Source organism: Ziziphus jujuba, chromosome 8, assembly GCF_031755915.1.
Source record: "Ziziphus jujuba cultivar Dongzao chromosome 8, ASM3175591v1".
NCBI classification, from domain to species: Eukaryota; Viridiplantae; Streptophyta; class Magnoliopsida; order Rosales; family Rhamnaceae; genus Ziziphus; species Ziziphus jujuba.
The window spans coordinates 5806347-5823098 of NC_083386.1; the positions used below are offsets into that span (position 1 = coordinate 5806347).

A 16752-nucleotide genomic window follows, 5' to 3' on the forward strand; every position below is an offset into this window, starting at 1 on the left:
TATATCTTAAAGACAAGAGACCTCTAAATTAGTAAAAAGTGAATAATTTGGATAAAGAAGAAACAAAGATTCATTGGCACGAAATTCAAATTAAGAAGCAAAACAAACTCGCATGAACGTTATTAGCCCAAATTATCTTTATTGAGTAAATTATTGAATGAGCTAATTATTTATCCAATTATTAAATACCTATGCATGTGTTAGTATTTTAATTATTCTATTTGGTTCTAATTATTTCTTTTTAATGAGTTGAAAAACCTTGGTTTAAAAAGAAATAAAGAAAAATAAGTGACTCTTGTTCAAGCGTGTTTTTTTTTTTTCTTTTTTATTATTATTATAGGTAATTAGGTGTTAGACATTGTTACGTACATTTGCCATAGGTCAAAAAGCGCCATACATTAGTCAGAAAAATATATAATAACTTTTTTTTTTTTTTTTGCAATAACATTATATAATATTTATGTAGAACAACTTACATATATTTTAATTTATATAATTCAGATATTGTTATTGTATTGTAATATTAGTGTATATATGTTTTTCTTTTAGAGAATTGGATTTAATTGAAACTCATAAAGAAACAATATGAAAAGTTAAAATGCAATTCAAGAGTCATTTTATGTGAAAATTTCCATTAAATTTAAATTTTTATTAAAAATTAATAAATATTATTGACGTTTATTTGTCTACCTAAATATTATTTTTATACCATATTGAAATTAATATTTCTATAAATATTATAAAGTAGATATACATTATAATGTAGATAAAAATATAAATATAAATATGTATGTGAAAAAAATGATAAATATTATAAAAATGTATAAAAAAAATATTTTTTGCAAATGTAGCTAAATGAATTGATAAAATATTTAAAAAACATCATCAAGTAATAAATTATGGATATCATTTCAAACTCAACTATAAGAGACAATATTATATATAATTATCAACACAGATAATCATATTTAATAACCAGACTTATATAGTTGGCAAATAACAGTTATATGCAAAATTATAAACAAGATATAACTTTTAATAATAATTTTTTACTATTTTACATTTCAAAATAATGAGTGAGAGATTAATAATTTTCTACCATCCAAAAATTTTGTATGATATTAGGATAATATTTTATAGCATATAATATAATTGTAATAGTTGTTTTACATATTTTAATTAATAAATATTTTTATCGCATATGTATTTTTTTACATAATTTTTATTTATAATAATATATTTATAATTATTAATATTTACCATATATCATTAATGAAAGAAATATCAAATCTATTCTATATTTTTACAATTTTTATAGTTAAATTAATAATCAATTGATTAAATAAATTAAACATAAAATTTTAATAAAAAATGATATTTTTTGAATAAAATTTCAACAATTTTCATTAATTTTTATTAATTTTCATCAATATTTAACAGTTTTTTTATATTTTAAATCTTTAAAATTCTCGTGGATATCATGTTTTGAATCTTGATGGCATGATAATCTTGAGATTAAAGGGCTGCAACTTGTTCCTATGGTAATAATTCGAACAATTTTGTTTTGTTAAAAGTTAAAAGAAAATGCAAACGAGGTGGAAAAGTTGCGTGAAGCCAATCACAATTATTGTTGGATATAAATATAAAAAGAAGAAAAGTAGAATAAAATAATTTACGAAAAAAGAAAAGTATAATAAAATAACATTAATCCCCAAATAAGAAAAAACAGAGAACCTATACAAGTCATCATTATCAATGGAGAAAAGGAAAGGCCACCTTCAGGCCAAAATGGAACGCGATAGGCTAAGGCTAGGCTAAGGCTATTTAGGTTTGGCTATATAACCCTCTAGCTGTTGGCCTACATAGACCTATATAAAATATAGGGGTTAGGTTGGTCCATAACCCTAATGATTTTATAGGCTATGGTAGGGTAGGGTAGGGTAGGCCTTACATAGTACATAAAAGTAAAAATTCTAATTATTTTTTATTTTTTATTTTTATTTTTATTTTTTTGTTGGGTTTGTAAAAATCCAAAATGATGTATACCTAACACTTGCCCAATAACACCCCAAATTAAATAGACCCATAAAATAAACCTGTTACCTCATATGTCAGATCAGTACCTGCACAATGCTCTCAACAATTTCCCACACCAACTAACAAAAAAAATCTAAAAATCTTTATAGAACAATATTAATACTATCACTTGGATTAATTTAATTTTTTATCAAATTAATTATGATATGAGTAATAATTAATACACCAATGAAGGGACAACCAAAATTTATGACTAGATTAAGAATCATAGCACACTTATTTATTATTATAATGATAGTCATTTTTGGTTGAATTAAGAAGATAGTACACATAATATAAACATAGAGTAAGTCATATTATGTCCTAATGACTCTTTCAAGCTTTAACTAAAGATGTATGCCCATTTTTTTCCCCCCCAAAAAAAAAAAAAAAGAAAAGAAAAGAAAAGAAAAGACATACATCCATCTATTTTTATTAATATTTATATAAAAAAAGGGCAATGTTTGCTTTATTTTTCCCTTCAATTATTAATGAAATAAATACTTATTGAAGTAAGTACAAAAAGAAAATAAGACTTGTTGAGGTATATATCGATACTGTAATAATAACTTATAAAATTTAAAGATCATTTCATAAATGTGTCGATACTATGCCCCATAGATATTTATTGCTATCCAATAAATATAACAAAAGTTTTTTCTTAAAGAAAAAAATTTAAGAAAATGTTATAGTAGGTAGGAATTTACATGCGCCATTTAATTTGTAGCTAGGAAAATGTTTATTTGATACATTATTAATTGATTTATCATTTCTTAAACAGATAATGTTATTTCCTTAAATAATGATCTAAATTTAAATCCTCTCATTTTTTAGTTGAAAAATAAATATAAATACTTTATTTTTATTTGTCTCACAATAAATATAACTATTTTACATCTATCAAATAGTTCAATATTTAGAAATGTTATTGTGGGTGACACACTAAAACAAACATCTACTACCATCCAATTAACATGGTTGCATGTAACTAGTACACAATTTTACATAATAAGAGGCAATTGGACCATCATAATAATCTTCCACTAAAAAATGGGCAACATCTTCCATAATAACAAAATCGTTTCAATACTAATATTTTTCATATGTGCCAATATTTTAAAAAAATTAATAGTAATAATTAAACCCCTATATACAACAATTGTTTTTTGTTTTTTATTTTTTAGGAAGATAGACCAATTCGATAATTAAATTCAATATGTTTTACTAAAAAAAATAATAATAACAATAATAATTAAATTTAATGATATATATAATTCATGCTCCATTTATTTTTAGTTGAACTTATTTGTCTTTTATCATTTTTTTTTGTACTCCTTTCGTTGTACAAGTTGTTCACTTCCTCTTTTTAAGTGGTTAAGTGGGAGTTGCTTCGTATACTTGTAAAAGAAGAAGAAGAAGTTCCTGAATCATCATCATCAGCGCAAAACCCATCTCTCTCTCTCTCTCTCTCTCTCTCCCCCTATATATATATATATATACAGTAGTCCACCATTAAAAAGTAACAAGCTTCTCCGGCTCTAAGTAGCAGATGAGGCAAGAAATAGCCATATAGCCATGTTGGGTCTGCGAGACGTCCTGTTCATTGCTCCACAGAACCAGACCACCATTAATATTAGCTCTTCTTCTTCTGATCACAACCACCACCACCACCAAACCAATATCCCATTACCTTCTTCCACCTCTCTCGGCGTCGGACTAGGGATCTTCCCTCTCCTCACTGCAACCCCATGTGTCACAAGCCCCCCTCCACCACCACCACCTCAACCAAATCCAAATATAAACCACCCCTCCTCCTGTAACCCCGATGCCTACCATTATTGGAGCTTGAAGAAATTCCAAGAGCTCAATTCTTCAAAGCAAGATGATCATCATCATCAAAATCAATTGCTTCTTGGTCCTAACAACAATGGAGATGGTGATGGTTATGATCATGAACGGGAAGAAGAAGCACAAATGGTGGAAAGCGATGAGGGTGGGAACACTAGTTCGAGGGCCTGCAAGGATTGTGGGAACAGGGCAAAGAAGGATTGTGGGTTTAAGAGATGCAGAACTTGTTGCAAAGCACGGGGCTTCGATTGCTCCACTCACGTGAGGAGCACATGGGTTCCGGCGTCTCGCCGGCGGGAGCGTCACGAGATGATGGTTTTGGGTTCCTCCGCAGGCGGAGGTGCTGGTGGTGGTGATGGTTCGTCTGGGTCTTCTTCCGGTGTGAAAAGGCCGAGGATTTTGGTCCCTTCACAGATTGGGAACAATTCTGGGTCTCATGCATCTACCTCTAATGTTAACACTCCTAGGAGTTTTGATTTTGGTTATGCTCACCAAGGTGATTTTTCTTTTTCTGATTTTCCGAGAAAAAAAATGATATGGGTTTTGAAATATCTTAGATGTTAAAGCTTTGCTTGTTAATGGAATTTGAGAATCAGTTTCTTTGTACTGTTTTGGGTGTTTCAGAGAAGTTGGGCTTTCCTTGGAAAGTTTATACTATCTCCTTTTTTTTTTTCTCTCTCTCTCTCCAAATTAAAGTTTTCATTTTCTTTTCAATCTCAGTAGCTAGTACTAAAGTTTTCTAGTTTTTGTTGATGTACAGATGCAAGCTTTAAGCAGTCATTGCCGGGTAAAGTTCGATCATCAGCTGTTTTCAGGTGCCACAGAGTTACTGCCATCAGCAATGGTGAAGCAGAGCTTGCTTACCAGGCTACGGTCAGAATTAGTGGCCATGTTTTTAGAGGGTATCTCTATGATCATGGAGTTGATGAGAAAAGTGCATTTCCATGTATTTCAGCTCTGCATTTGGAAGGTAGTACAAGTAGAAGGAATGGAGACTCTTCTTCACCAGTTGTGAATCCATCCAGTACCCATCCTGCCTCTGCTACCTGAAGGCTGCTTAAAGGTATTGTCTAAGCCACTTCACTTGGATTCAATTTTCTTTCTTCCCCATAAATTCAAAATTAACAAAGTTAAAGGACTCATTGGCAAAATGTTGAGTATATTTAATTTTTCCAAAGAGTTAGAAATTCTTAATTCAATGTTAGTTAACATTGTTGCACTTGAGAAATCTGGCTGCTTTTGTAAAATTGAAGCTTGAAAAAATTTCCTCTTCTTGACTTGTTTGTATGGATCTGCATTTTCACTAATTGGTGTCCATCGTTATCACTTTTCGGTTCAATGCTATTCTAAGAATTGCTTTGATTTTTCTCTTTCAATGACTTGTTGGGAAGAGAAACATATTGTTTTGTGAAGTTTGAAGCTTTCATAAGCAAGCATGTTCAATGTTGCAATGTCACTATCACTATTAACTAATTGAAATAATAATAATAATGATAATAATAATAAAACATGCCATGTGAGGATGTTACTTCTCAATGTGCACTATAATGTTTGCCGCGATTTTGCTATGTGTATGGGGAAGAGAAAATCTTCACTCTTCCGCTTAGTCACAATTTGCTTGCATTCTCTGTTTGCTGAAACAGGGAAATGTTTTGGTGCTGCTTGTGCATCTGTCATCCAATTTTCGACATTTTACTCCATGTGAACGAACACAACATCTTTATGAATTGAATTGGTTCACGCAATCCTTTACATTGTACCCATGTGTCTGTAATTTCTTATTGGGAGGACAATAACAAAATTCCAAATGAGGATCCAAACTTAGGAATAGCTTATTTATTTATTTTAATCATTTGGGGATGTTTTCTTTCTCTTCCTGAAAGATTTCTACTTGCTTTTTTGGTATGTCAAAGGCAAATGGTTCTCTGTACTTGGCCAGTCTGTTAACTCTTGCCCTTTATACACTCTGTTTTTCTTATTTGAATGCCAGGTTTTCATCGGGTGGTTAGTTTATAAACTCAGTTATTAAGTATCTTTATGCTTGAAAATGCATAACCCAACTAATTATTGACTTGAAATGTGAACATGGTCAAAATTTTCATTCACACCCATCATTTGAGTCTTGTTTGGATTGTTGGAATTGGTTAAAAAGTGATTATCAATTGTAGACATGAAATTGTGGGGACATACAGGATTTTGTGTTTGAATGTTGCTGAATGTACCACTACCAACTGGTGGGAGAACAATTATGATGAAGAGAATATGGAGTCCTAACTTTTGTGGCATGATGTATTTAAGTTGTTAAGTTTCTTGTTTTGCAATTTATCAATCACACTGTTAGTTTATCATGGAGTTCTGCAGTTAACCATAATATTTAACGAACAATATTTTGTATATTTGGCAGGAGGATGAATGGGATTTTAGACCTCTCCACTTCCTTTTCCCCCTGTGCTTCACAAGTAAAAAAGAGAAACGTTATGGATTGAGATATATCAACTAAACCAGAAGCAGTCACTGTTGAATTTCTACTAGGGATTATACAAGTAGAAGGTACCTCTCTCTGGTGTCATTTTTAGTATTTTCACCGGAAAAAAATAGCATGTTCTTGAATGAGTTATAGGGTTGTGGCAACTACCGGAGACATGTCAAGCGAGCCATGGTTGATGGCTGGGTTAGTTTTCTTTTTATTTTATATTATAGAGAATACTTGTGGAAGATCTCAAGTATCTAAGAAAATGGTAGATCTTTTGGACAGGTTTTTACAATATTTGAGAAGGACAAACCGTCAAGTAGTGACATTGTTATTCCTTTATATGAGTAATTGACTTAATGGAAATATGATAGCACAATTTACTTAAAACAAGTCCACAAAAAAATTATGGTTATGATTAACATGCCTAAATCAGTAATTGATATTATGCAAAAGCATACTTTAACTTTTGTTTAATTTTATTCTTTTATTTATTTTTATTTTTTGTTGGTTTTGTTAAAAACAGACCATCACATGTTTTGATTGTATAATCTTCTTAAGTCAAACTGTACTGAATATGAAAACTATTTTCTTCACGAGGCTTATTGCACAATATTTTAACATTATTCTGCATAACTAATATCTTGGAATTATGCTTTGATTATTGATCCCATAAACTTCCAACCAAATTGAATTAATTTGGCAAAAGCGACAGTTTCCTGAATTGGTAAATATTCTCTGCTTTCACTGACATTAACTGAACCATGAATAATAATTCATTCCTATTAATTATATTCTTCAATCCAACTGGAGAAAAGCAAACCAATACCGGTCATTATTCCAAATACTTCCTTGTGGTCCAGAACTTCAAGAACATGGAAATGTAAACCCACGGAAATATAATACAGTGTTATCATAGCTACAAACAGAATAGTAAAACTGAAGTTCTGCTTCCTGACATTTTTCTAACATTGAACCTGGAGTGTTATAAAATCCCCAAAAAACAATTTAAAGAATAAAAAAACGAAAAGAAAAAAGAAAAGGGTCAGTTCCATCTTCTGTACAATTTTATTCACCACTGGAATCCCAGAAACACCCTCACCTTCTGGGGAAAAAAATTTCTTTTGATACAAAATGAATCACATACAACTGAGGTTCCCTTCTTTTGGTTATTTCCTTTACAATTTGACAAAGGCTTGTGAGTGACTTTTTGGTTACTACTTAATCTATAGCTTCTTTATGACAGATCATAAAACTATAAATTAACAACAGATTATGATGGGAAAATATTACAATCCCACATAGCAAAAGCATGTTTTTACCATGGCAGCCACATTTTTTTCCATACTCCAATGGCTATGTCAATGGCCAAAGTGGATCAGCTTCTGCTAGCAAGAACCATCATTTCGACTAGAGATCGACTATACATGGATGACCACTAGCTTTTTTGTATGTTAAAGTATTATGGATCAAAACTATACCTTCATGTCTCTTCTACAAACACTCTGAAGATAAAATCACGAAACCTTTTCGAGTACTGTTTCGGATCAACAGCAGAGATTGAAGTTGGATCGAATTGGATCGACTTGTAAGCATGTTCAAGCTTTTTGCTGATATCATAATCCTGCAATATGTCAATTATACCAAAATACAGGATGATATCATAAAGTTCTCCTGTAGGTTCTCCAACTAGCTGAGCTTCACAATCACTTCTTCTCACCGTCCTTTCAGCACGTGCTTGCATGTGAATACCTAATCTTGTGGATTCCCATCTGAAACCAAGAATCAAAGAAAGAAAAAAAAAAAAATGAAACATGAGATGCACGCTGCAGTACTCAAAACATCTTATTGTTCCAAACATTTTTTGGTTGGTAAGGGACTAATTATGATAGATGCCAAGACAGAGCATTGTTTCTAGACTCTTGAAGTTTAATGGCAAAGGAATTTTGATTAAACTTAAAATATGGAAAAATGTAATATGAATTTATGGTACCGAGAAGGGTCATAAAGAGTCTTCTCCATATCTGCTTTAGAGAGGCGAGGGCCTGCTTCGTCAGGATCTACATTTCCTGCTAGTTCAAAAAGTAATTCATCTATTCAGAAGTCCCATGCTTTTAATAAGGTGACGAATGTGAAATTCAAGATATAACAAGAAATAACCAGTTGGAGTTTGAGATCCAGAAGTGCAATCTGGAGACGTACGAGACTCCCTAAATGACGATTCTCGAAAGTGAAGACCAACCAATAGACTGTAGTCCATAATCCTTTCTTGTTCAAGAAAGTCACAATCTCTGTCCACTTGCCTGTATGAAAGGTATACTTCGAGTTATAAACAGAAAATGGACTATAAGAGAGCTTACAAACATAAAGTATACTAGGAACCAAAATTACTTCCAAATCTTCAATATTTACCTTTCAAGTTTTATTATCATAATAAAATATATTCAACTTTTGAGTTTTCATATGGTGCCTTCCTTTCTCAATAGGTGAAACTAACACTATAAGTACTCATCTATGACAAACTTGTCAAACCCTTCAAGCAGCATGTATACTATATATTACAATAAAATTTGCCGATGTTTAACACAATTCCATTTGTAGCTGTTAAAAAGCTTAACATTAAAGGATTATACAACTTTCCTATAATCTCCTACGGAAATAATCAAAATCAAGTATCATATAGAAGTGATTAAGAATGGTACACTCATTCAGACCAACCAAAAAGAAAAGAAAAGTATAGCAAGAGATTAAAAATATATACATTAAAAAGGAATTTCACCTGCAGAACTCTTGAAACCAAACCTTCTGCAACCGAAATATGTAATTGAGATCAAGGTCTTTAAGTGTTGTTGTTGCATCAATTTCTGACTCAGGTTTGTCAGTTGTACGACCATGAGATGAACCTTTTAAGTCAAAACGTCTGTGAATGGCGTAGTCGGAGCAGAATAGGTTCCCCATAATGACAAATCGCACCTGGATTTTCAATAAGTTTATGAATAGGAATCTGCTGAAACTTAAACTGAAGTTTCCATGCCACTTAACCTTACCTTCTTCTGGGAAGTCCCAGGTAGTTTTACACAATGAAGACCGTAAAATTTGGTGACTAGAGTATTCTCGAAGGATCGAACATGATTATAGTAGGCAGGAAGCATCCGTATAAAAACCTATGATCATGTAAGCCAGTAAAGTTTGGCATATTATTCAACAAAGAATGACAAAAAGTACAAGTAAAAATTGAACAACGGCATTAATTAGAGAAAATAATATAAAAATGAGAATTTTAGTATTAAGTTGGAAAAGCAAAATTCAGCAGTTACTTTAAAAATGGTTTGAGAAAGGCACAAACATGAACTTTGAGAAAGAGAAAGGGGTGAATTGTTATAGATATCTCATATTGTCAATAACCAGAAACTATGATTTGCGAAATTCAATAATTTATAACTTAAAAGTATGAGGTAATTATCCTGGTTATGGAATTCTTTAGAATTTCAGAAAACTACAAAATTGGTAAAAGGGGATTCAAATAAAATCTTTGTTTGATGGGATTCAAATAAAATCTGGAAATGAACTTAAAAACAAGATATTCATTTTCATTTGGTTGGAGGAAGCAGGAAAAGGAACTAACTTTTACTTCTGCCTTTTTCATGGTCTTAATCATGTAGCGGTCATCATTGGTCAAGTAAAAGAAGCTTCCGCTTTTTCCAGGAGATGAGAGCTCCCGAAGGGCATCATTCCCGCATATGGATAACATGTAATCAGCTGCGTCAACCTTGAACAATTTCCTGAGAGTCCTGAAAATAAAATGAACTATTGACATCTAAACGTTTTGGTGGGAACAGTAAGAGAGATATGTAATTATATAATTACTATGACAATGCATTTAGGAGATAACCTAGTTCTGCTAAAACAAACTATAGCCTCATCACTGATAGACAGTGAAAATAAAAATGTACTCTAAAAGTGTTCAATGGAGCAGAGATTTTTTGAGGCCTGACCTGAAAACCAGTGGGCAGTAATCCTTCCATCTAAAATCACATGACTGGTGAGGTGGAGTATACTTGGATCCTTCTGGTGGAAATTTTGTCCATACTTTTTCTCTGGGGTCAAAAGCTGAAGCCTTCAAATCAAGGGATGTAGCTGGAGCCGGCCGTCCCACAGAATGCCTGTGCTATGGCACTAAGATTATTTTCATGCATTTAACAGCTTACTTACGAATAAAGATTTTCATGAAATTCTACAAGGAAAATATTTGACCATACTTTTTCATAACCAATTCGTATTTGACCATATTTTTTTTTATAACCAATTCGTTTCTAGAAAGTATAATAAAATTTGCCAAATCTGGTAATGGTTTAAAAACCTTAAAGAAGACTTGATGTAAGTAGCAAACTATGTAATAATTTTTTGTATCTACGACTTTTACATGATCTAAAAGCTGTTTACAACAGATATATAATTTTGGCCCCTTTTTTCAGTCTGCCAAATTGGTCTTACAGACTTAAGCAGAGTTTGAAATAAGTATAGAAGATGTGAGAAAATATTCTGGATAAGTAGTGGGCTGCAAGCAGCTGAAATCATATAACCATAGAACAGAACAACTTCAACTTCAGATATGAAACATTGCAAAGTTTCAGAACCCATTTCACCGTATCAATTCAAAAACCATATAAAGATAAGAAGTCTTTATATATCATGCAACAGACTCATTTTTTCTGTAACTTCTACTTAAAAGGACACAAAACATTACAGGTGAAGCATGAGAAAAACCAGAGTTACTAACAAAAATGGGTGAGCACATATATTGTACGTACATATAAACTTGCAAATAGATTTGAATAATAAACTGATCCAATACAGGAAATGCTAGGTAGTAAAAGAAGAATAAGACCAGCAAAAAAAAAAAAAATCAAGAATACCTGATCCCCAGCTGAAGATTAAGCATGAGATCATAGTTCTTGTGACCCTTAGATATTGTTACCCCCTGTCTCTTCACTGGAGGTATCTTGAACGGCTGAGGCTGATGTCTGCTGCCTCTTACCGACCGTTCGGGCTCAAGATTTCCTAACCCTTCAAATCCATCAGAAGCATTATCACCAATGAAGTCCCTACTACAATTGCTCATCCTCACATCTGCTGATTTCCTCCTATTTCTCACATTCACATCATGTCCTTTCCTATATATGGCTTGTTTCTGCAAGAACTCCCCATCATTTGCGGACAGAACCTTCTGTGAAGGGAAAATATCAATCTTCTCACAAGGGCATATTTGGCAATCATTCAGTTCCACTGTGAACACCTCCTGAGGATCCCATTCCATGCTGCTCTCAGGAGACCCAGATGGATAATAAGTTCCATTCTGCTCTTTTGGGTCTTTACTCCAAATACCCACATAGAAACTCCCATCCCCCCATCTAAAAGTCCCATTCCCTTTGGGGAAATTCTCTTCCCAAGACCCATCATACCTATTCCCATTGCTCAAAATCATTGTGCCATTCCCATGGATTTTTCCATTCCTCCATTGTCCAATATAATGGTTGCCATTCTTCCATTGGTACCTTCCATGTCCATCCTGAAACCCCCTTCTCCATTCACCCTCATAGTAATCCCCATTGGGAAAGCTTTTGGTCCCTTGTCCATGCTTCAAATTCATAACCCAAGAACCCTTATAGGTAGCATTACCAGAACCTATATAAGTCCCTTTACCATCCATATACCCACTCTTGAATTCGCCTTCATAGGTAGCACCAGAAGGCCAGCTGAATTTCCCTTTGCCCATTTTTTTCCCTTTGGACCATTCACCAACATACATACATCCATCTGTCCAGAGGTACTTTCCATGGCCATGTGGTAGGCAATCTGCCCATTGGCCAGTGTAGAAATCTCCATTGGAGAAGACCTTCTCTGCATGGTAGACTTCACCAGGTTCATCATCAGCAGGGGCTACAGACATTGTTGAGAATAAACTGCTAGCCCTTTTCTTTGCTACAGCTTGTGATTTTCGCACGGTTGCTTCCCAGGCCTTCACTATGCCTCGGTATTCTTTGCTCATTCTCTCTGAGGAACCTTCTCTATCTCAACCTTCCCTACTACCTCCCAAACATTCATTCCTCTTGGTCGTTCACATTCATCCTTCAAAACCCACATATAAAAATCCGTCCTTTTATCTCTTTTCTTCCTCTCTCTCTCTCTCTCTCTCTCTCTCTCCCCCACCCAGAGACAGAAGAGAAGGGTACACAATGTGTGTAATCTTCAAACGCTAAGAAGAAGAAGAAGAAGAAGAAGAAGAAGAACAAACATTTATGCAACAAACCCACAAGGGTGGAGAGTAGAGGAAGGAATCAATAGGAAAAAACCAAACAAATAAATCATAAAGGAAAAAATCTATGTTTTGTTTTTTGTGTTTTTCTGGTTAGTCCCCTGGTTTGGTGAAATGGGTATTTCTCAGATTTTGATAAATAAAAATAATAACAACAATAAAAAAATAAAATAATAATAATAAAACAGAACTGTTAGATTGATGGGGAAAGCGAAAAGGTTGATTGGTACCAATGACTGGCTTTTCTTTATTGTTTCTGGGTTTATTTTTTTCTTTTCTTTTTCTTTTGTCTTTTGTTATTTTTCTTTCTTTTTTTGGTTGTTTGGTTTAGGTTTGAACAAAAGATTCAACAACAACAATGCTCTTTGATCCCGCATTTGGCTCCTAAAAGCACTAACAGACCATACAGTTGGAGGGGAAGACAGGAATGGTGGTGGGAGTGGTGGCGGTCGTGATAATGTCTTTTTGCCATTTTTAGTGTTTTCATTTTAGTCACTGAAAATCCCAATTTCTGTTTCTAATTTTGGACTTTGTTTTTTAGTTACAAAGACTTTGGCCTCATCTGTCTTTCTCTTCTCAGTTTTTTGCATTTATCTCCCTGTTTTTCATTGTTATTCTGTATACTCCCCCTACTCCTTTTCCACTACATATTTATTTAACCTTCTCAACACAAAAAAAAAAATAATAAAAAATAAAAAACCTGGTAGATTTTTTTTTTTTTTTAAATTATTCATCTCTCTTTTTCAACTTTATGTAGTTATCCAAATAGAAGAATCTAAATTTTCATTCTCAAATTATTACCATGATAATTCTAAGCTCTATAGATATACATAAATTTTGATTGAGTTTCTAAATTTGGACAAGAAAATAGAAATAGAGAAAAATATGTACTCTCTAAATTTGATGAAGTTATGCATTCTGTTATCTTTTTTTTTTTTTTTTAAAAAAAAAATTGATAAAAGAATCATTATGAATCAATTTCTTGAAAGTTGGAAAACATATTTTAATGACACAAGGGCAAACTGTGGGGATAAAAAGGCTAAAGGGATAAGTATATTTATGTTTAGAAAAATGTGATTGGCCAGCAACAATCAAACCATGTTACAAATTATAAGATTTATTCACCAAAAAAAAAAAAATGTTACAAATTATAAGATGAAAAAGTCTTTTACATTAAAAATTTCAAAATTCAAAGTCGGTTCCCTGGAATGATAATAAACATAAAAAGATACTTTAATTTGTTTATTATCATTTGTGACAAGTAGTTTAGTTTTTTCCTGTTGGGGGTAATATCCAGCATGATATTGTGATACTTTTATTAATATATCCAATTAATTATTTATCATATGTCAACTCATTAAGCTATCATCTTTTTTTTTTTTTCCCTTTTTCATTTTCTTTTATGTATAGCAGCTTTATCTCCAAAATAAATGTTTTTTACAAGCCCCATAAAAATATGCAGTTTTTTTATTAAAAAACTCCTAAAATTTTCCAGTAACTCATTATATAAATGAATAAATTCTAAAAATTTTCCTTGCATAGATCTAAATATCTATGCATAAATAAGTATCTTTTAGATTTGAAGCTTCACTTAGAAGCACTGGATGAAGATTAGACCTATGGCTTTGAACTAATGGACAAACTATATATATATATATATATATATATATAGAGAGGCACATCTCAAATAATGTTACATGTATTCAATGTTCGATAACCATGATAGGATTCATTTTCATAGACAAGCTAATAGCAATTGGGCAAATAAATAAAAGCAAAAAATAGGTTTTATTTATTTATTTATTTATTTTTTTTGGGGGGGTGGAATAAAAAATATAGGTTTGCTCGAACTTTTCTTCTGATACAAATCAATATTTCCTATGAAGAAAAAGTAAATATATTTCAACAGTGGATGTGTAATAATCTATCTAAGCTTTCTAATTGGAGCAATTATGTATTCCTCCCTTTTTGTTTTTTTAATGGAAAGTTTCCCTCTTTTTAAGTATGTATATATACGTTTCCCCAAAAAACAAAAAAACAAGTACGTATACATACAGTTTATATATAAGCATTAAATAAATAATTTTTATTATTATTATTTATATTCATCAATTTGCATGCAAGTTTCTTTTCTACTAAATAAGAGACAAAAGTACATCTTTTTCCAGCATCTATCTGTCTTTTTCTACAATATCTTCTCAATTTTTCAAGCACTTGACACATTTTCTTTTTCCAAAGTAATAAAACTTCTTTCATTATTTTCTATTCTTTATTTTCTATTAGTTCACCTTTTTTTTTTTTTTTTCAATATTTCATTTCCATCACATGATAGAAAAAGTCATCTACAACTTTATCGTAGATATCTTCTAGATCTAAACTTTGGTACTACTTTAATTTCAACCACTAGTCACTTCAAAGGTGGAATATTGTTACCATACTTAGAGTAAAATCAACTTTTGTGTGGACTACGAAAATTCTTTAACAATAAAAATTATTGTTAATTAAATTTTAATTATTTATATCAAATGGTTATATATAATAGGGTGATTACCTTTTTGTTACTCCGTGAACTATGCCTATAGTTGTTTTTCATCATTCAATCTTTTTTTTTTTTGCATTTTTTGTTTTTAAATTTCAATTTTTAATATATTATGTTTCTTAAATTAATTTTTAACCCTTTTTAAACGTATTTAATGCAATATACATGGCTTTGTAAGGTTGTTTGGTTTTGTAATTTTGTTTTTTTTATCATCTTGATAAGTGCACTATGTGCCCGTAATTACTACAAATTAAACTATAAAAAATTAGCTTAAAGACCAAAAAATAGATTTAGAATTGAAGTTTAATGGCCAAACTTTCAAAAAAAAATCAATCACTGGAATGCAATTATAACCTTACTTTAGAGACTAACAGCCTATACAATAGCCTATAAGTCTTCTTCAAAGCTCCTTTATTGTTTTAAACCCTTTTAATTATTACTAAACTTTTCTTTCTGTTGGACAAAGTGGAAGTGTAAGAAGATGATCTAATTCGATTCATTCTCTTCTAATATGCAAATTAAAATACTAAATTTTGAAGTTCACTACAAAACACAATAACTTAAGACAAATAATGTTAATTATTTGCAATTAACTTTTTTGGGGAAAGAAATAATAAACTAACCTTGACGGGTTAGAAAGTTACCTGAAACCCCAATTTCAAAATCGAAATATTCAAATATAGATAGTTACATCATTGACTTTTTTTTATCTAATCTTTTTTCTATCTGTTAGACATGTTTTTTTTTTTTTTTTTTTTTTTTTGATGAATCTCTGTCAGACATTCCATATGCAAACACAGTACAATGAAAGAAACAGGACACGATCTTGAACGTTTACCCCAAAAAAAAAGAAAAGAAAAAAGAAAAAAAGAACACAATCTAGAACAACTACCAAGGACCAAAGGAAAACAAAATAGCATCCTTCGAATTTTCAAAAGCTATTGTTCAAAGTGTTTGATATTCCGTTCCATCTTTCATGGTGGCCAAAAAACATTTTGTCAAAAAGTGGTCCTAAAAAATAAATTAAGAACTATATATATATATATATATTAATAAATGACGTTGAAATGTTTGGAAGGAAAAACCCAAGCCTTTTTTAACAACACCAAAGCCACATTAAACTATATATAGAAGTAGAAGAATACATTAATTTTTATCCAATATATATATATTGAAGAATCCAAATAATATAAGCATTTATAAAAATTAAAAAAAAAAAAAGAAAAAAAAAACCTCTGGGAATGTTATAGATAAGACATATTTCAAATTTAGCTTATAGTTGCATAATTTGTCTGTCTTCGTACATTCATTGTATATTTTGAGCGAGCCTCTTTTCTTTTCTTTTTGCCGCTTCTTTGTTTTTTCTTGGTCCACTACTACTTCAGCAAACGACATTAATATGGTAAACTACTCTGATTTATTTGGATAAAATCTTTTGGAGGTCCACTGTCAGAGCTATAATCTCCTTCATAACTTTTTTTTTTTTTAAAATTTTTTATTTTT

The 16752-nt window shown here is 31.4% G+C and overlaps 2 protein-coding genes across 4 annotated transcripts; one reads left to right on the plus strand and one right to left on the minus strand.

The window, feature by feature from the left end:
• Positions 1-3455: 3455 nt before the first annotated feature.
• On the plus strand, positions 3456-6990 carry LOC107412909 (protein LATERAL ROOT PRIMORDIUM 1). Its single transcript, XM_016020739.4, has 3 exons — positions 3456-4420; positions 4685-4987; positions 6329-6990. The coding sequence occupies exons 1-2, from the start codon at positions 3652-3654 to the stop codon at positions 4972-4974; spliced, it is 1059 nt and encodes a 352-aa protein (XP_015876225.3). The 5' UTR covers positions 3456-3651; the 3' UTR covers positions 4975-4987; positions 6329-6990.
• Positions 6991-7278: 288 nt separating this feature from the next.
• Positions 7279-13164, minus strand: LOC107412917 (phosphatidylinositol 4-phosphate 5-kinase 6). Of its 3 annotated transcripts, none has more exons than XM_025071467.3 (8): positions 11311-13164; positions 10390-10557; positions 10020-10176; positions 9442-9558; positions 9174-9367; positions 8555-8697; positions 8388-8463; positions 7279-8166 (listed from the first exon to the last, which is right to left on the minus strand). In XM_025071467.3, exons 1-8 carry the CDS (start codon positions 12441-12443, stop codon positions 7878-7880), a joined length of 2277 nt encoding a protein of 758 aa, XP_024927235.2. In that variant the 5' UTR covers positions 12444-13164; the 3' UTR covers positions 7279-7877. The 3 variants fall into 3 exon arrangements, with proteins under 3 accessions (XP_024927235.2, XP_048326189.1, XP_015876233.2); XM_048470232.2 differs by having other exon boundaries at positions 8597-8697; positions 10020-10185; positions 11311-13161; XM_016020747.4 differs by having other exon boundaries at positions 10020-10185; positions 11311-13159.
• Positions 13165-16752: the final 3588 nt, after the last annotated feature.

Coding starts and splice junctions, on each gene's coding strand:
- LOC107412909 (XM_016020739.4), top strand. CDS start 3,652: ATGTTGGGTCTGCGAGACGTCCTGTTCATTGCTCCACAGAACCAGACC. Junction 4,421..4,684: donor TTTTGGTTATGCTCACCAAG/GTGATTTTTCTT, acceptor GTTGATGTACAG/ATGCAAGCTTTAAGCAGTCA.
- LOC107412917 (XM_016020747.4), bottom strand. CDS start 12,443: ATGAGCAAAGAATACCGAGGCATAGTGAAGGCCTGGGAAGCAACCGTG. Junction 10,558..11,310: donor AATCTTCAGCTGGGGATCAG/GTATTCTTGATT, acceptor GCCATAGCACAG/GCATTCTGTGGGACGGCCGG. Junction 9,559..10,019: donor TGAAAAAGGCAGAAGTAAAA/GTTAGTTCCTTT, acceptor ACATGATCATAG/GTTTTTATACGGATGCTTCC.